Genomic DNA, 21,402 nt, shown 5'->3' on the forward strand with positions numbered 1-21,402 from the left:
TTAAGAAAAGAAAAAGTAATAGTTTTGCACATCATTTCAATACTTTCTCAACTGTTCGGTGGCTCCACCATTCTTCAGTTTAATATGTTTAGTCCCAGTTGCATCTACTAGGAAGGGATGTTCCAGCAACCAACCTGAAGGTAGCTGAAACAGACCCTTTATAGTAAGGAGATTCTTTTCACACCATCTATTCTGTGAGAATCCCCAGTGTAAAAATAGTTGCTTAGTTCAGCTAGAAAAGACCTCACAGTGAACATTTTATTGGGTTGAATTGTCATATGTCTTTGGAGCATGTTGGCAATTTATTACTATTTAAAGTATCCGGGATCTTTACCCAGTCATTTAAAGTTTTTGAATTTATACTCAGTAGATATTAAGAAAAGTTCTCAATGAAGTTGAATTAAACATAAAATGTATTTAAAACACATTGTTGATATGGTATGAAATGATGTAAGAAGAAAAAAAAATCACAGCTCAGAGTCCATCAGTATGTGATTGGATTAAAATGGACCTGTTCACAGGCAGCCTGCTCTCCAAAGCCAATTCCTGGCCCATCAAGGCTACATAGTAAAACCTGCCTCCTAGCTCAGTCAACCAATCAGTAATATTGTCCATGCAAAAGACCATTACTAAGCATTAAAATGAACACATGTCTACATATTTGTTGATATCAAAATACATCGGTACTATGTGCAGAATATAAAAACAGGAGCAGGCAGTATGTGTGTTGCTTTCTGTAAAATGACTTGTGTCCGCTAAGCAAAAAGAGATTATAGGAGGCTGCCCTAGTAACTCTACATATCTGTGGCTGGATTTCTTTTCCGTGTTGTCTCTTTTATCCTACACTGGAGGTTTTAACCTTGCCATGTATTAAATTGAATGTTAGAGGGTATAAGGTAGCACTTATTGTCTTAGAAAGCTTTAAAATATATACCAAAGCATGCACTTGAAATTTGATAATGATTAACTACAATATAAATTGAAATTATTATACAGTCTACTTATCCATATCAGAGAAATAAGAAATGCCCAAAATAGGGGCCTTGTAAAAGCCTTCTTGATGGAGACAAAGCACGGAGCCTCTACACTTCAGCATAATGGCTCAGTAAAAGCTTTCTTTGGTTCCTGGGAAACAATACCGTTTCTACGCACCTGAGGGTTAGTCAACAGATAAATGCATTACATGTGTTCCGCCTATTCAACAATATCTCTGGAAGTCATTTTTTATCAATTTTGTGATTTACCTGGAGGAGTAATACTGAACGTCACACAGCATTTAAATAAGCAAGATTGTCACTTCTCCTAAATTGTTTTCTGAAAATCCTATTACACTTTACATTCCAGTCATAATAGCGGCCTTGTCATTATACATCCTGGGCCACGCTCTGCTCATGTCGTTGCTGCTTTGATTCAGAAAATGCCTAAAATAAGCGATTTTCTCCCCTCCTGTCATTTGTTCTGCTTATAGTCTCCGAGAACCTGACGTAATGATCAGCCTTCTAATTCGCATCTCTTTGTCCTCAATCAGCCCACTGATGGGCCTACACCAGATGGTGTGCAGTGACAATTGCAACTCAAGTTTCGGTGGGATTGGTTTATTTTAGGGGGAGGCACATAATAAAAGGGATCTGTGGGCTCAGTTAGGAAAGTGGCTGCCTAAAAACACGAGGGCCTGAGTTTGGATCCCTTGAAGCCCTGGGGAAAGCCAGACATTGTGGCAGCTGCCTGTCATAGTAGTGTGTGGGGAGATCAGAGTCAGAGCAGAGCCAGAAGGATCTGCGGAGTTGTCAGCCGGCCTCTGCAAATCCATGAGCTGCAGCTTCAGTCACAGTCCGTGCCTCAAAAAGTAAAGGTAGCAAGCAGACGATGATGTCTGCCTGGGGCCTTCCATGCTGGTGCCCCTACAGGCACACAGGCACATCCACACCAACAAGTGCACACATCACAGTCAAACAAAACAGCACACCAGTAACGCACACACACACACACACAGATTCACACCACACACATCGATACCCCACACACACCCACACACTATACACACGCATACCAACACCACACACATACATAATACACTCACACACGTACCCACACCATACACACACATAGATGCATACACTCACATACATATTAAAAATACATACACTCACCACATGTACCAACTATACAAACATATACGCACTAAAAGGAGACATACTTTTCTATTACACTTCTCTATTTTAAAAATTCTGAGCACTTGTAAGTTACCGGAAGGGTTAGCGGAGATCTCAGACCCATACCACTGTAAGACTAACTGTTTGTAGAGCTGAAACTTCTCTAATGCTTTTCTTCTGATGCCAAACTGCCTTTACCATTACTCTCTTAAATGCTGACATGCTAAGGACCAGCCCTGAGCTGTTGGCTCTTCGTCTGAACTCTATTTCTGCGATTTCTTTTTATCCTGTGGCTCCAGGTACCACCTAAGTGCTGAGGCCTCTGCGTTTCTGTCCTTAGCCATGTGCTTTGGCTCACCCAGCACCTGCCTTCTGCTACCACTCCTGGATAGTTAACTTAGGCATCTCAAACTTAAAACATCCCATCCTGGAGCCCACAGTTTCCTGCCATGTCTCTTTCTTCCTATCTTTCAACACCCAAATGTCTGATTTCCCCCCACTTTCTCCCTTAGCCCAGTCAGATATGCAGTCCCCAAAGCTAACTGAAACATTTATCCCATAAGTATAATCTACACAACGTAATCTACAACTTGGTTTGCTTACTTCTGACCTCTGAGAAACAAATTCTGAGTTGAGCACTTGCAGAACAGTGCCTCCTCCCTGAATGTCACATCTTGATAGGGGTGACAAAAGCATGCTTCTCTAGGTAGGGGTGATACCCATCACTGAGAATGATGCTTCTGAACTGTATACTTCAAAATAGTAAACTGTTTTATAGGGATTTCATCTTTAAAATTTAAGAGTCTTTAGAAGTATTTTATACATGTTTAAAAACTCTAAAGCATGAAGTTAATTAATAAAATAAAATCTAAAAAAGGAAGTCCCAGACATAGGAGTTACTCAAAAATATTTGTTGGACTTTAAAAAAAAAGAAGGAAGAAAGAAAGAGAGAAGAAAAAGAAAGAAAGAAAGAAAGAAAGAAAGAAAGAAAGAAAGAAAGAAAGAAAGAGAGAGAGAGAGAGAGAGAGAGAGAGAGAGAGGGAGGAGGGAGGGAGGAAAGAAGGAAGGAAGGAAGGAAGGAAGGAAGGAAGGAAGGAAGGAAAGAAGGAAGGGGAGAAGAGGAGAGGAGGGGAGGGGAAGAGGGAGAGGGCGAGGGAAAGAGAAGAGAAGGGGAGGGGAGGGGAGGGGAGAGGAGAGAAGAAGAGAGAAGAGAGAAGAGAGAAGAGAAGAGAAGAGAAGAGAAGAGAAGAGAAGAGAAGAGAAGAGAAGAGAAGAGAAGAGAAGAGAAGAGAAGAGAAGAGAAAAGACCTTAGATCTTAGAGCTAAGAAGCCAGGACTTCAGTAGTACTTCATTTTGTAGAAGGAAGAAGGAGAAGTAAACTTTGAAAACCAACCTAAAAGCTAAGGAGATGCTTTAGCAGATAAACGTGCTTTCTAACAAGCCTGATGACCTGAGTTTAATCTCTGGAACCCACATGATAGAAGGAGAGAACCTGCTTCTGCAAGTTATCTTCTGACCTCCAAATCCAAACATGCAGTGTGAGACAACACTCACACACACCACTATAAATAAATGTGATTAAAAGCGTGTTTAATAAACAAAGCCAGACACTAATCATGATAGCCTGACGGACTGCACTTACAGGAAACCTTTGGAGGATATGCCTCTTCTCTCAGACTTTCACCACAAGCCCAGTAGAGACAAAAATGGGGGCAAAAAGGCAAATGAGCATGAATTTCCCAGATAATCTGATGAAAGGATTCTTTGCCTGGGGTATGATCGGGGCTGACTTAGGGCTGGTCAGACAGCTTGTTTCTCCTAAGTAAGAGTGTTTGCCAAGCATGGGAAGACAGGAAACTGTAGAAAGGTGGGGCCATTGCTGGGAAGGCTCTTGGCTTCAAGTGCCTAGCCAAGGAAGAGGCACAGCATTCTCTGCTCTCTCCCTCCATATCCTCGGCAGAAGGTGTAGTGAAGGACAGAGGTTCCATGAAGTTCCATATCATGACACAATGGCATCTTCTTTTCAACTTCTTTAACAAGTGTATCCATGTACAGAGTATACTCTGATTGACACTCCCCATCCTCTCCAGCTAACTCTTGCTAACTCCCCTCTTGACAGCTACTTCCCATCCTACTCCCGTACCCGTGTTTGTATTCAGATCTTGCCCTTAGAAGATTGTAGACAGCAAGACACCAGGGTGCCATACAGTGAGAATGCCACAGTGCCTTGAATGGTATTTGCCTGTCAATCTAGACAGGAAATCACAAAATAGAAAGAAATTTGTGTGGGATATAACACATAATATCAGTGCATGTTCTCAACTTGGAGCCACATCCTTGTTGACAACCTGACAGCAAGTGCAGGCATCAAATAGAGGGATTGACACACCTCCTCCCCTGCAGTCCATCTCTTAGCCCCTGAGGAAGATGGTCTTTCTGTCTGGGTGATGTTTATAACCTGTTTGGACATCCTGATCTTGGGAGATCCTGAGACTCTAAAGTAGTATCACTGCCCCAAGTCTCCATTTACTGCACCACTGTTGTTGCTCTCCCTAGCACTAATTCTGCCTTTGTCCTCTTGGCTCCACCTCTCTGCCCTATGAAGAAACTCAAGGCTTGAGTCTCCTCTTTTTCTCTTCTGTTCCTTGTCTCCCACAGCTCTGCACAGCCCCATCACAGACTGTAGAATGCCTGTACAACTGACCCTTCTAACAGATTTCTCTCTCTAGAGCAGTTCTCAACTTCCTTAATGCTGCTACCCACTAATTCTGTTCCTCATGTTGGGGTGACCCTCTAATCATAAAATTATTTTTCTTGCTACTTCATAACTATAATTTTGCTACTGTTATGAATCATAATGTGTTTTCTGATGGTCTTAGACGACTTCTCTGAAATGGTCATTTGACACCCTCCCACACCCATTGCCAAGGGTTTGCAATCCACATGCTGAGAACCACTTCTCTAGAACTTCAAAGAGTTTAGTTGAAAAATATTCCATTTACTGAACAAATGGATAATAAGGTGGATCTAGAAGTAGATGAAGATGTTAAGTGACGATGGAGGATACTGAAGGGCAAGCATCTCCCTTGTTACATCCTTTAGTCTTAGCACACACAGGTTTTCTCTACTCCTCAGGAGGTTGCATGGGAGCTGGTGTTAATGAACATTCATTGGTCAGAACAAAGATGCAATAATGGGCAGCCTCAATGGTTCTTCTTAAACAATTCCTTAAATCATGGTGGCATTCCGGGCTGAAGAGATGGCTCATCAGTTAAGATCACTTGCTGCTCTTACAGAGAAACCCAATTAAGTTCTCAGTACCTATACAACAGCTCATAACCATCTGTAACTCCAGTTCCAGGGGATTCAATGCCCTGCTCTGACCTCTATGAACATGAGGCACATATGCGGTACACATAGGTACATGAAAATAAAATATTTATACACATACAATAAAAGTAATTGTAAAATACTGCTGGTACCCACTCAGTCCCTAGGCCATTTCCATTAGAGAGATGGAAACTAGGCACATCTGTCTTAATGTCCCTGTGTTGGAGATTTTAACTACTCTTCTAGTATATGATTACAGTTGCCCACATAGTAGGTATTTTTGGCTAGTTGAGAAATGTACGCCTTGACATCTACCATGCACGTAAGCTTCTAGACACCAAGATTTTACCCATTCATGACTTCAGGTTTTGTTGTGGCTTTCTTTTCCCCTGAATGTCTCTGTCCTTCCCTAGATAGTTGTGTGAGACACTCAAGGGTAAGCTTATAGGTGACCCCTGACATTGAACCTTTTTTTATTCCCTTCCAGGGAGATTGTTTTTAACTGTATATTCTTGGCATACTTTCTCCAGTGGCTCATGAATTTTGTTATGTAAGGCCCTATAGAGTCATTGTCAAATTGTCACTGACCTAATGCACATAAGTTTTTATCTCCACAGGTGGCCTCAGCTTCATTGACTATATATTCCTCAGAGTGACTAGCAATGCCTTGTTTGGGCAGGTACTCATAAATTATCTGCTGAAAAATTAAACCCATGTTAAAAAATGGCATAAAAAACAGAAGTGCCCCCAAGTGTCTGATGAAGCAGTAGATGGGTTTATGGAAACCGAATGCGGAGAACACTTGCTACTATATACTTATAAAAGTGAAAGTAGAACCCAGAATCTGAGGGTGATCACCAGTGATTACAGCTGTCTTAGTGGTTAAATCCACTGCTCTCATATATTTCCCATGAAATAACATCCGGAAGTATCTCTAAGGGGCAGTAGAGTTTGGAGCATGGGGACCAGCATTTATATCTGAGCTCTCTCTCTCTCTCTAATTTATCACTTCTCCTTGGGAAACTGTTTTCTAAATTCTTTAATTGTTGGTTATAAATCTGCAAAGTGACACCCACAGCTATACTTCTTTCCTAGGTTATAATCGGATTTACGAAATAGTGCAGGTTCGCAGTAGAGCATAGCATCTGATAGTTCTCATTTAATTGAAAACGGGGGTAATGTTGACATAATTATGGTATATAGATGGAATTTAGTTTGAGATTACTTCCAGTTCCATCTTTTATTTCTTCACCTTTCCACCACAGAAGACTAGGATTGTGTTACTGTAGGTTATTTTTTTATTGTTCTTTGTTTTGTTTTTTAAATAGAGATAATAGAATTTAGTGTTTACCCAAAAATTATTAGCAAAAACAGTTTTACTGCTCCAAATGTTCCTTACTTTGAGGATTTAAATGACTTCTTGAAACTTCTCAAGCTTTGTGACCTCAGTAACTGGAGAGAAGCTGAGAAGCAGAACCGCCTCCTGTGTCCGTGCGTTCTGCTCCAAACAATGACAAATTACAGCACCTCTTTAATTCAAGTCTCACATCCATGTACCTGACGTTCGTCTGACTGCTCACATGCACCCCGTCACACCTGACCTTCACTCGCAGCTACAAGTATAATGACTCTTGGGCAAGGGACTCAACTCTCTTCCTCTGAGTTTTCTTATCTGTCAAAGGCAATTGGTAGAAGTTTGCGAGAGTCAGCGTATACAAGGTGCTTAGCAAAGACCCTCGAGAATAATAAGAACTCAAAAATGTGAGATTGGCCATTTCAACAATGATTTTTCTTTATTTCTCCTTTTACTGCAAATAGCTTTTTTTTCTCATGTTATATTTTTTGATTATGGTTTTTCCTCCCCTTCTTTCCTCTTCCCAGTTCCTCCCCACCTCCATTCCCATCTGGAATCACTCCTCTTTATATCTCTCTTTAGAGAACAAACAGGTTTCTAAGTGATAATAATAAAATAATGATAATAAAATAAAACATAAAACAAATACATTGGAATGGGAGAAAACAAACAGCAGGGAAAGAAGGCAAGGAAAAGCACAAGAAATGATTATGAATGCAGAGAACTACTCATTCACAAACACAGGAGTCCCACTCAAATCACTAAGCTGAAGCTGTAATTAATATAGAGATAGACAGATGGATGGATGGATAGATAGATAGATAGATAGATAGATAGATAGATAGATAGATAGATAGATAGAGTCTTTCCTTTTATTGGATATTTTATTTATTTACATTTCAAATGTTATCCCCTTTCCTCATCCGCCCACCCACCGAAAACCCTTATCCCCTTTCCCTTCCCATGCTTCTATGAGGCTGTGCCCCACTCACCCACTCACTCCCACTCCCTGCCCTCACATTCCCCTACACTGGGGCATCGAGCCTTCACAGGACGAAGGGCCTCTTCTCCCATTGATGCCCAACAAGGTCATCCTCTGTTACATATACAGCTGGAGTAATAGGTTCCTGGATGTGTACTCCTTGGTTGGTGGTTTAGTCCCTGGGAGCTCTGATTGGTTGATATTGTTGTTCTTCCTATGGGTCCTTTCTCTAACTCCTCCCTTGGCGACCCAGAGATCAGTTCAATGGTTGGCTGCGAGCATCCACCTCTATATATGTCAGACTCTGGCAGAGCCTCTCAGGAGACAGTTATATCAGGCTCCTGTCAACATATACTTCTTAGCATCCACAATAGTATCTGCATTTAATGAATAAAATATGTCTACCTTATCTTCCACAAGATTCTCTGAGCTCTGGAATGGGGAATGGAGACATCCCATTTAGGACTGAGTGTTCCAAAGCATTGATCTAGAAGTATAGCAGAATATCATAATGAGTCACTGTGGTGCTGTTGTTGTTGTTGTTGTTGTTGTTGTTTAAAAAACAGCCATGTTTTTTTCCTAGGTCCATTTCTATCTAGTTTCAGGTTTTTTGGTCACCCAAGCAATGAGGGGTGTGTGTTCCATTTTGTGGGTTAGCCTTAAGTCAAATCAGACATTGGTTGTCTACTCCCACAGGCTTTGTGCTACCATTGCAGGTGGGCAGGACACCATTGGAGATCATAGGGTTTGTAACTGGATTTATATTTCTCCTTTGGTAGCATGCAGACTTCTTTTCTTATCAAACTAGGCAAAACAATAGAATAGAACAGAACAAAACAAACAAAAAGCCAAAAACGTATCACTTAGGAGTGAAGACTCTATCTAGGTACCACCTCAACTTCTCCATGTTGAAGGAGTTATGTAACTGTTATCTTCAGCAGTGAGACCTTGTTGTCTGTTTGTGGAATCAACCTATAGCCTTGGCAACAGCCTGCATTGTTTAGTGATTCCAATGGATACCTTTGGTCAATAACTCAATTAGATGTAACCCAATCTCTGTACTGGAAGCTTCATTTGATAACAAGAGATGGCCAATTGGGGCTCCGTCTCCCCATTTATTTGGCAATTTCATTTAGATCCTCTTCATTTGCAAAGCATCTACTGTATTGTGTTTTTATACTACCCCTTAAATGGCCCTGAATTTTAGCTGTCTTTCCCCATATTTGCTCCCTTGTGCCTCTCTTTATTTACCTTCTCCACTTAATTCTCCTATTCCAGTCTCCCCCCACCCCACATCCACCCTTAACTATCCTCTTTCCCTTTCCTAGGGAGATCTATCTGCTCATGCCCCCACCCCCAACACACAGTCCTTCACTGTATACCTAAACTCTGTGGTTCTTGGTTATCATTGATTTAACAGCCAATATATGTATATAAACAAATACATGCCATATTTGTCTTTTAGGATCTGGGTTACCTCACTCAGGGTGATTTTTTTTTTCTATTTCCATTCACTTGTCTGTGAATTTTCTGATCTCATTTGATTAAGCTGAGAAACATTTCATTGTGTAGATGTACCACATTTTGTTTGGATAAAGAAATTCATTCATCTATTGAGGGCCATCTAGATTGTTTCCCATTTCTGACCACTATGAATAGAGTAGCATTGAAAATGGTTGAATAAGGACTGTGGCTGGGTGAAGCATCCTTTGGGTAAATGCCCAAAATTGGTATAGTTAGATCTTTTGATAGATCAATTTCCATCTTCCTAGGGAACTATCACACTGATTTCCATAGTAACTTGCAAGGTTACCCTCCTCCATTGCACCACCAGCAATGGAGGAATGTTCCCCTCCCTCCATACCCTTGCCAGCATGACCTGTCAGAGTTTGATTGATCTTCATCATTCTGACAAGTATAAGATGAAATCTCTCAGTAATTTTGATTTGCATTTTTCCGATGGTCAAGAGTCATAAACATTTCTTTGGGTATTTCTCAGCCATTTGGGTTTCCTGTTTTGAGAAATCTCCATTTAGATCTGTATCTTGTTTTTAATTGACTAAATTGTTTTCTTGATATGTAGTTTTTAGCTTTTTTTTTTATTCCTTACATATTTTGGATATTAGCTCTCTATCAAATGTGTACTTGCTAAAAAATTTTCCCTATACTGTAGGCTGCCATCTTGAATGATGATGTCCTTTGCCTCACAGAAGCTTTTCAGTCTCTTGAGCTCCCATTATTGTTGGTCTTAGTGTCTATGATAATCGTGTTCTGGTCAGAAAGTCTTCTCCTGTGCCAGTGAATTCACTTTCTCTTCTATCAGGTTCAGTGTAGTTGGTTTTATGTTGAGGTCATTTGGAGTTGAATTTTGTGCACAGTGATAAATATGGATCTATTTAGATGTTTTATATACAGCCATCCAGTATGACCAGCACTATTTGTTGAAGATGTTGTCTTTTTTTCCAGTGTTTTTATTTCTGGCTTCTCTATTAGAAATCAGGTATCCGCAGGTGTGTGAATTCATGTCTTGGTCTTCAGTGATTTTTTTTTCTAATTTGGTCTTATTCTCTCTCTCTCTCTCTCTCTTCTCTTATTGGATAGTTTACATAATAGCATTTGCATGGTCCAGTAACTTTCCTCTGAACACCTTTTGCAGATGCTATTTCTTAATTTTGAGAGCTGAAATATTAACTTTAGTCTTTGGTTTCCAACTGTTAGCGTTTTTATTCTGCTATGTAACTTCATAAAGGCTGATGGCTCCTTCCTTTCTCCCCCTCCCCTCGTCCCCTCCTCTCCTTCTTTTGAAGCCCTAAGACCAAGAATATTCTTAAAAGCAGACCCAATAGAAAAGAGTTGTTCCCAGTCACCCTTTGCCAAAAGAATATTAGTGCATTTTCCAGTACCATAGTCACATATCATCTGAATCTAGACAACTTTATAAAGAAAGCTATAAATATTATTTAGTTCATAGTTTTGAAGACTAAAACTAAAGAAAAATATCTGACACCCTATCTGTCTAGCCTTAAATTAAGAACTTAGCATAAATGCCACCATAGTGAGCTTTCATGTAGGAACAAGACTTTGCATGGCAATTCTGGAAGCCAGGGAGCTTGTGTCTCAGGATCCCCTCCTAGGCCATGCCTTCAGTGATCTAAGTACTAACTCCATATTCTACCTTTTTAAATTCTGACCTCCATACTGAAGCCAGCATTAGGGGCAAAGGAGGCAGGTGGATCCTGAGCACTCACAGCCCAGCTAGCCTAGTTAGAAAAGGAGTTACTAGTTTAGATAGAGGGTCTTGGGGGAAATATGGGAAGTAATGAAGGGGCACATGCAGTGCCCTGTTGTGGTCTCCAGATGCACATGAACAAGCATGCAAACACACACACATATATGAACCACACAATCATCCACCACATATACAACATGTGTGCGCACAGACTCTCACACACACATATCCCAATGCTACACACATAATCATTGCTACATGATTAAAAGTGGGTGTTGCTCTGGCATGGGGCAGAGTTTCTATTGGTGGCCCAGTATAGGGAGGATGTTGATAAATAAACTCTTAGGTTGTGAGAATCCCGTTTTCTAAGCATCTTCTTCTGACCTCCACAAGCACCAGACACATATTTAAAATGTGTTATGGGACACATAACATACATGTAGGCCAGACACACTCATGAGACACATGCACACATGAAGGCCAAGCACAAGCATAAAAATTTTTAAAAAATAAGTAAATCTTGAAAAAAAATCAAGGATAGTTTCAAAAGGATTAGTCCAAAACTTAGCTGCCTATAGGTCTCTTTTCTAACAAGCTTGGACTACACTTTTAGCATATGTAGTTGATTCAGAAACTCAAACACGAGTTCATTGCTGGAGTCAGTTCTGGCTTTAAAACAGGAGACCACTCAATTGTGATGGCTGCATCTTTGCAGAAAGTCATCTTAGAAGCTTAGTAGTTAAAACACCATGTGGGAACTAATTAGACTTAATCTTCTCAAACCAGAGTGTGCAGTAAGCATCAGCGTCACTTTGGAAAAGGACCGACTCATTCTGCAGTTAAATTTGATGACAGACAGACAGTCAACTGACTGATATAGATTATTGTTTTTTAAAGCAATCAATAACTGATTTGACTTAGTCTCAGCCTTTATCTGTATGTGGTTACTTACAATGCCCCAGAGTTTGGACAGGAATCCATACACAACAGTAGTCGAAGGAGAATGTTTGATGATGCTGGTGATGGTCAGACCACTTCCTCTTCACCCCCAAGTTGACTACTCCCCACTGTTTCTGAGAAATGAAATTCCAAGAGGCTACCCTTTTAACTCTGCCCTACTACAGAGAACGAGGAGGTTTACTCTTTTTTTTTTCTTGGCTCTTTGGAAAGATTAAGAAAACCTGATAGTCTCCCTGTTCTGCTTCCTGGGCTCTTACACTCCCAAAAGAAAGGTTGAGGGGTCTGAGCCTAATGAAATTGCCCCATTTGTAAGTGTCATTGAGATAAATGTGTGCATAAAGTTGAGATAAATTATCTTATTAAACAATACTGTGTAAGTTCCGAGGTATATGTGTCGTATATCCAGAAGGGCTCTCACTGCGAGAGGTGTGTACATCCACACCTTTGCAGGCTTTGCTTCTTGGGTGGACATTGGGATGTGCGAGCAGTCGGTGTGAGCACAGTATTCAGGTGTATACAGTGTACTTACAGACAACCTAACAGGGTTCAGGGACTCTTGGGCCCGGAGTTTAACCAATCCTACTCACAGACTATCGATATAAATGAACCAATGTGGGATAGGAAGCCATAGGTTCCCTCTTGGCTCCCTCCACACAACCTCATTAAGCCCAACTCTGACTCTATTATAAAATAAACTGTTTTGAGACTGGAAAGGTAGCATAGTAGTAAAAACCACTGATGACTCTCTCTGAAGACCTGAATTTGAGTTCCAGCATCCATACAGCAGCTCACAACTGCTTGTAACTCTAGTTCCAAAGTCTCTGACACTGTCTTCTTGCTTCTGAGGGCATTGAATGACTAGGATGCACAGATCTACATTCATTCAAAACACCCAAACAGTACCTAGACTTCATGCAAACCCCCTACCTCTGCCTCCTGGGTGATGGCATTAAAGATGTGCACCACCACACCTAACCTTTAGGCCTATGTTTTAAAATTTTTAATTAAAAAAAGAACTCCCTTCCTCGGGTACAAACTGTCACTCAAAAAATTAAATACATGGTAGTCTTCCTTAAACTAAATCCTTTTAAGTGCACACCTTAATTTTTCATTAGTTGATTAGTTTTAAATATATATATACACACATATATACACACATATACATACATACATACATACATACACACACATATGCATATAAAGAAATTAAGCCCAGACTTCTTTTGGTCATTATTTTACACCCCTAATTTTGTTAGAATTCTTCCTCTAGTCTTATAGTAAAATTAAAAATAGGTTAAAGTAAAGGCAGAATGGACTGAAGCCCTAAGAAACCAAGGCCATGTCTGAGACTTGCTGTTATTAAAGTGTGGGCTTTCTTCATTTTTTTTTTTTAACACAGAGATAGTCATCTCTTTCAGGTTAAAAAACCCCACAATTACCCTCTATTAAAACAAAATAAAGGATCAAGTGAAAGTAATTAAGACCTTATTAAAGAAATTTTAATAAACCAATTACTGCTCATGAATATGATAATCTCAAGAAAAAAAGCCATCCTTTGCCTGAAATAAAAATAAAGTGTCTCTTAAATATATTTAGTATACATCATTAGTTATTTAAATTTCTTCTGAACTAAATCAACTGTCAATTATATTTGGAACAGTAATAACTTTATACTGATAAAAGGATGCTTATGGATGATGTAATTAATGGAACATTCCATAAAAACAATTTTATTACAGATTACTATCAGAAATAAATTAGCATACCTTCATCATGTAAATTAAAATTTGCCAGTCACCAATTACATTTTTTATGTAACTTCTCATGGATGCTTATACTTTGTGAATTCAGTTTATCCCATGATTTTTCTATGATTTGCAATTCGGTTATCACCCTGACTGATTTAAAATTATTAGTAAGTTAATATAATGAAACTACACTGATCAAAACTGCAAGAGATGAAACTCCTAGTGCTCTATTGATTAGTGTTTTTCAGAGGTATAAATATTTCTCTCCCAGCTACAAGTAGAATGTCTGTAGACTCAGGGCAAATAATGCCACTTAAATAGCATTTTTTATATTCGCACCTGGATTTATTATTTGTCTTGCATCTGCTGTTTTATACTTTCAGTTCCTTACACCACCTTAATAGCACTGTAAGGCTTTAGAAATGCTTGATGCTCAGAGCCCCTGGCATCCTGCAGGGTCGTATCTTGCAGTTACTCACTAGGTTTCTTTGCAGTAACTACCTGGTAAATACCTCCTGGGTGTTAGAGCACATTCTCTGTGCTATAGATGCTGAATGCTGAGTGTGTTCTGCATCCTGCAAACACTCAGCCTCTTATCCTCATGGCTGGGAAGAAAAGAGAGGACAGATGCATCTTAGTAAATTAAGGATCGACTAGGGGGATGTGTAGATATTCAAGGTGAGGTGAGCCCATTTGTTGGGACAGGAAAGGGATGAAGAGAGACAGCAGGGGTTGAAAGAAAGGGAGTATAACAGATGATACTCCAGAATTTAAGAGCTAGAAACAGCAAACATGCATCTCACACAATGTCTATGGGTCAGGGATCCAGGACAGCCACGTTGAGTAGTCCTGACTGCTCATTTACAAGGCTCAACTCCCCATAGGCTTGAGTATAGCTGGAGGACCTAACAAAATGGTGCAGTAATGTGACTGCTGGATGAAGGCCTCCCTCTTCACCATCATCACCTGTCCGTGGATGGCCTGCAGATTCTGTGGAGTGACAGCAGGCTGCAGGACAGCAAACAACCCCAGAGGAAATCCAGAAAAATCCACAGTGCTGTGCACTAGAGCCTGGTGTGGGCTCTCAGAGTATGATCCTGCTCTGCTGGACACAGGAAGTCAACTAGAGCCTGGTGTGGGCTCTCAGAGTATGATCCTGCTCTGCTGGACACAGGAAGTCAACTAGAGCCTGGTGTGGGCTCTCAGAGTATGATCCTGCTCTGCTGGACACAGGAAGTCATTGAGCCCAGTGCTCGCGCTCTCTCTCTCTCTCTCTCTCTCTCTCTCTCTCTCTCTCTCTCCTTCAGTATCTGGCTGTTCAATCCCCTTTGTAGGGACTATTAAAATCTGTGGGCATGACCTAAGCCATCACAGTAGAAAGGGGGAAAGGGGACTGGAGAATTTGAGCAAAATCCCAGTGTCATTTACTCAGAGAGGAGATAACAAGTTATCCAGTGTCCATACAAATCTTGAATCTCTTTTCGTCCAATGTATGCTTTCTCTCCCTTCCCTGCCACTTATATGTGTGTTTTTAGCCAGTCAGCTGTAGACTCAACTCTTGCTCAGTTTTGGCCTCTCTCAGTTTTTCAACCATTGTGCCAACTGTCTCCAGAAACTCCTGGTTTGATATTCAAGTTTCTACATGTGTTCAGATAACTGACCCCAACTGATGTTTTGAGGGCACATGGCGTATTTGGCTGGGCTCCTTCCAAAAGAGTTGTATCACATGGCATCCATTTTCCCAGCTCTTCCTCTACAGGGTATAGCTTGTACTTGGTAGAGTCATGGTTCTCCTTTCTGAATGTGTGCTGTGGGTCACAGATACCCGTGAAAACAGGTGTGAGCTGCTTGAAGTTGCAAACCAAGGACTGTAATTAGTGTCCTGGACTGTAATACACAGCACAACCAATGTGGAAAGGTAGACTGTATATGAACTGAGGTACGACCCATTGCTCAAGTCTGAACTAGTTTGAACCAACTGATGAATTAACAAGAAAGGTGAGTGAGACCGAACAGTCCAATGAGGACTTTTTTTTCCATCTTCTCATTTCTTGTCACATAGATTAGTCCTTAGAGTTTTCCTTGATTTTCACCTCTTCTCCCCAGTTCTTCTCTAATCATTAAAATAGCAAAAACTATTTTTTAGCACAGAGTGGCTTTGGACTCCTATACATTCCCTATATGTAAAAATGTACATTTTAATTATTTAGTTATATTTTGCCAGTAAACATGTTACCCACATTTTAAGGCACTCACAGGTTTCAATTTACACGTGTTAGTATTCTCAATCAGGAGCTGGTAATAAAAATACTCACCATCTGTCACCATTTTTTATGTACAGTGCACACAACTACTTTAACATGGCTCTCTGAAAAGGTACGCTCAAATACTGAGATAAATATAATTCATTTTCATATTCTTTTTAATGCTGGAAGATCAGTTTCTTCACAATACAGTGATATTGTGACGCTACAGATGAACGCTAGTACACAATTTGATTATTGCAGTGACCAGAATTTAGTACAAAGAAAATCTATCATGGATGAATCAAAAGCTTTATCTTATTTTTCAAATATGATAAATTTGTTAATATTTCTAGTGTCATACATCAGCCCCCGTCAGAACATACTTTCTACACCTAGTGATTCCCATTGAACACTCCGTATAATGAGAATAAGCATTCACACACAGAGTGTATGGCGAATCACTGTTACACTCAAAGGAGGTGGGTAAACTTTTTTCTGGAAAGGGCAGGATTGCAGGTTGTATGTGGACAAAGGCGGCGATAGGACTAATGAATGGACAGTGGCTGGTTCAAGTACAACTGTGTCTGTAGAAACAGGCAAACCAAATCTCTCCTGATTGCCCTGCACTAAAGGGCTGGTTTCCATATGCCAGATAATTGCGTTCACTTGGATAACATTCTCAGTAAATGTTACTTCTGCAGACAGTTGGTCTGTAAAGTAGTCTTGATGCAGGTTTACAGTCCCTCATTTAACTAACAAGCGGACTTGTGTGATCAGTGGCTTTGTTTGGTAGGACATGGGATGCAAGAATTTAATCAAAATGTCAGGAGGAATGTTCTGGTCACCCAGCCCAGAGGCTGCGGTGATGCTTCTTCTCGCTAAAAGATCGCAGGCCCCTTAAACGACTGGCCTGGAGTTTAGCAGCTAGTCAAGCTTAAACACGAAAGCTTCCTGTTCCTTTATCTGTCCTTCAGAACTGAACCGAAACAGGACAGGTATTTCAAAAGCATTTTTAAACGACGGCATAACATAAAGGCAGTGTCTGCAACCTTGTCCGGAATTAGTTTTGTTTTAGATAATTCATATTTTAAAACTCAGAATATTCTTTCTGCTCAACATTTTTACTTTTGCTCTGTCTACGTTAATTACTGTTAGACTCAGTCTCCCACTCTCTGTTGCTTTCTTTTTTTAAGTATTTTTTTAATTTCATTAAGATCAAAATATAATCATTTCTCCCCTTCTCTTTCTTCCCTCCAACTGCTCCCATGAACCTGCTGACCCAGCTCTCTTTCAAGTACATCATGGCCTCTCTGTCTGTAACTGTTGAGTTTACATGTATATATTCCTAAACCCATACATACAACCTAGACTGTGTGTTATATGTCTGTCTGTTTTCAGGAATGATCATTCAGTACTGTATAACCAATTAGTGTGTTCGTTCCTGAGGAAGACTATTGCTTCTGTTTTGCCTGTAGTTCTGTGTCTGGGGTCGAGGCCTTGTGAGCTTACCTCTTCCATGGAGGCATAGTTATTGGTGTCATTCTTGTTTACACAGTGAGACTTCATGAGTACAGCTCCTCTGACTTTTATCACTTTTTATCACAACAAAGTTGTTGTACCTCTATCTCTTATAGCCTTCCTGTCCCCTCTTTTACAATGATACCTAAGCCTCGGGTGGCAGAGTTATTATAAATGTATCAGTTAGGACTGGGCCCCACAACTCTGTATTTTGATAGCCTATGATTTTTGTAGCTGTTTTTGCCTGTTGCAAGAAGTTTCCTTGATGAGGGGTGAAGACAACACTTACCTGTGGGTACAAGTAGTGAAGGGTTGTGCTAGTGTAACTAACTGGCAGTTGTGAGTTCTCCAAAATCTGTAACTTCACTGGCCTCATGTGATATGCTAGATTTCATTACTAGCCATGATTTCTATTTTTGAGTTGGAGAGTTGTTGTTTACCACAAAGGTACATGTGCCATTACTGCACCCTCAGGATAATGTGCTATGCTGGAAGCTGTGGTATCGTAGCTAAGTAGGTCTACTGGTTGCTTCTCTCCTTTAGAAGCTTCTGTGTCTCTTTCTGGTACCAAAGAGGCTAATCCTCGGGGAGGGGGCTTCAGGTCAGATCCAGTTTAAGTGCTTTGGATCCTGTGATCAAAGTGGGTGGTGTCTTTAGCAATAGGCATTTATCTTCTGTTTCTAAAGAACAACCAAGCGTGACAGGATTATCTTATAATGTTTTGGAGAGGTGGGTCTCTTGGATAACCCTACCCAACATGTCAAAAGGGGCTTCTCATACCTGTTGATGCGCTTGTTATCAGACAGTCATAACTCTTCATAGTGCCACTATCCTTCTTGTTGTTGTGTTCGTTTTATGTGGACATATGAAAAAAAAAAACACCTTCTGACCCCACACAGGCCACCATGAAAGACCAAAGCATTAACTCAACAGCATTAATTCATGAAAGTTCATCTTCATGTTGATCTGTAGGGAGTTTGCCTGACAATTGATTTGCCCATGAGTTAATGCTTCTACCCAAGTCCAGTGTTCTAAACCAATGAGTTTACTTGTCTTATTTATGGATTCATGGGTGAGTTGTCACTTAAGGTAGCATGAGTGACCCTAAAATATCTCCATCACCAAACCTCTCACCCCAGCATAGATGATATGTCCACTAATGCTGCATTTCTAGAATCCTTCACCCACCACCAGCCTTCAACTCCATATATCTAGAACCTCTCGATCCGGTACAGCGGGGCAAGACAGAAGGGAGGGAGTGGCTGGGGTCTTAAGGGAGGGTCTGAAGAGCTTTCACTTCCTCCTACAGAGGAAGATTAATTGGTCCAATTTTATGAGGGTCTCGTGGGGCAATTACAGCTACTATTATTTTAAGATAGCAGTAGCCTCATGCATTCCAAAGAACAGGGTTCCAGAACAATGAGTGTCCATGAAGAAGAGCATTCTACAGCTCTTCTTGGAGTATTGCATTCAGGGTGAAGCTATCACCACTGGCATGGCGGTGATGTTTAAATTGCTCCCTGAGCCTTTGACAGTGAGTGGATCTGATGCTGTATTCTCATTTCTACCCAGTAGTAGCAGCTACATATATTGAAGCAGATGCAAAAGATTAAAGTAGCAGTTTGAGATCTTGGTTAAAATGAAGAACTGCCAGCCTGTTGTGAACATCGTTCTTTCTATTCACTCTTGGATAGAATGTGGGAGCTTGGGTCCATTATGTTCATGTTGAGCTAAAGCGTTATAGGTTCTTCCATTCCATCAGATCCCTCAAGCTCTCTGGTAAAATGAAAAATTATTGTGACAATTTTCTTTTTAAAATCATATTTCTGGTCAGAAGCCATCTAGGAAAGACTAAAGGCATGCAAGTGTGTTTCCTGGAGATGGCCAACCATTTCACGTGGTCTCTGATGGGTGTGCTCTAAGAATGCAGGGTCCTTAGAGACTTTAATCCCAGGATAGCTTCTTGCCTTTCCTGTCACTACTATATAGCCAAATGATTCCTGGGCATCAGACCACCCTATTGGACAAACTCCCTACAGATCAACATGAAGATGAATATTCATGAATTAATGCTGTTTAGACAAATTAATGAGTTTATAGAATTCCTGATCGGATTCAAATAATTTAGGAAGAAAGTTTTAGAAGGTGGTTTTAGATGTTTTTTTTTCTTTTTGCCAGAAAAATGTAATAAAGTTACAATCAAGAATAAAATGTGCCCACTCCTCAGAGAATAGTAAGTAAAGGCTGCATAATAAGGAGAACAATGAGCATTCACAATTACACTAAGAAGAGAAATAGGCTTGGGACAAATTTATAATCAATGAAAAACATTCATTCTAGGTCAGATCCAAGGATGAGCCACAGGCCATGTGAAACTGTTGCTTTGAACTTATAATGAGCTTATAGAATGAAACACTGCTTTGAACTTACTATCAACATACTTCTGTAACTTCCTTTTTTGTGTAACATTTTATCTATGAGGTAGTTTTCTAAAGAACTTTTGTCTAAGAAAATACAAGAAGGTTAGAGAGAAGGAATAAAGTCAGGCCAGGGAGTCTCTGTTCCATTTACCAAATATATTATGGTTATGTCTGTTTATATGTTTGTACACTGTCTTAGTCAGTGTTTTCTATGACAAAGAACCAATTTGGGGAGGAAAGGATTTATTCAGCTTACACTTTCACATTGTTATTCATCACCAAAGGAAATCAGGACTGAACTCACACAGGGTAGGAACTTGGAGGCAGGAGCTGATGCAGAGACCATAGAGGGATGCTGCTTACTGGCTTACTTCCCCTGGATTGCTCAGCTTGCTTTCTTATAGAACCCAGGACTACCAGCCCAGGGATGGCACCACCCACAATGGGCCCTCTCACTCTTGCTCACTAATTGAGAAAATGCCTTACAGCTGGGTCTCCTGGAAGCATTTCCTCAAGGGTAGCTCCTTTCTCTGTGATACTTCCAGCTTGTGTCAAGTTGACACAAAACCAGCCAGTACAGACACTTAAGACTTAAAAAGAAAGTTCAGAGTTGCCGTCTGTGCATTCTTGCCAACGTCAGATAAGTAAGTTTTGTTCCATCAGTAGTTCTGACCCTGTAAATGGCTTCCTCATCCCTGTCACCAGGCCCTATCTGCCACTAGCATAATCCTAATAGCCAAGGCCATAACCCCTTTTCACTGCCTGCCTCTGTGAACCCTCTGATGTCAAATCTGGCGGTTGACAATTTCCAGAGCATGTCTCTTAATGGTTGAACACAGGTGTTTTAAAATTAAGGTCAGCCTCTAAGACTCATGTGCTTATCCTGCCCCTTTTTAGGTTTATGCTGTGCGTTTGTGTGTGTGTGTGTGTGTGTGTGTGTGTGTGTGTGTGTGTATACATGACTCAGCACATATATAGATGTCAGAGAAAACCATGTAGGAGTCTGAGTCCTACTCATTGAACTCAGCTCAGGTGATCAACCTCAGCAGCAAGCATCCTTACCCACTAAGTCATCTCAGTGGCCCAGCCTATACTGTGCCCTCCTTCTCGCCAGTACTGCTATCTCTGGTAAGAAAAGCTGGTTGAGATGAAAAAGAATGGTGCCCACTCAGTGTCCCTCCTTGTGTATCTCTTGCAGGAGTCCTTTGGAACCTCTCATCATGTGATGCACTCAAAATGCCAATCATCCAGGACGCCCTGGCAGTGCTGACCAATGCGGTGATTATCCCTCACTCGGGCTGGGAGAATTCACCTCTTCAGGATGATCGGAAAATACAGCTGCATTCATCACAGGTGCTGCGCAACGCCACTGGGTGCCTAAGGTTAGTCCCCTCCCTGCTGAGCCTGGTACAGGGACACTTCGTTCTGTGACTTTGATTGCCGTCCCCTGAGGATCACTGT

General features: G+C 40.7%; 1 protein-coding gene across 6 annotated transcripts in view; it reads left to right on the forward strand.

Moving 5' to 3' along the window:
- Positions 1 to 21,402, forward strand: part of Ctnnd2 (catenin (cadherin associated protein), delta 2) — an 856,811-nt gene that overhangs the window by 653,555 nt on the left and 181,854 nt on the right. For all 6 annotated transcript variants that reach the window (NM_008729.3, NM_001355502.2, XM_006520033.3 and 3 more), the window contains one exon: positions 21,140 to 21,323. In NM_008729.3, coding sequence (NP_032755.2) covers positions 21,140 to 21,323 — 184 coding nt within the window. The remainder of the gene's footprint in view (positions 1 to 21,139; positions 21,324 to 21,402) is intronic.

This window comes from Mus musculus, chromosome 15 (assembly GCF_000001635.26).
Source record: "Mus musculus strain C57BL/6J chromosome 15, GRCm38.p6 C57BL/6J".
Classification (NCBI taxonomy): domain Eukaryota; kingdom Metazoa; phylum Chordata; class Mammalia; order Rodentia; family Muridae; genus Mus; species Mus musculus.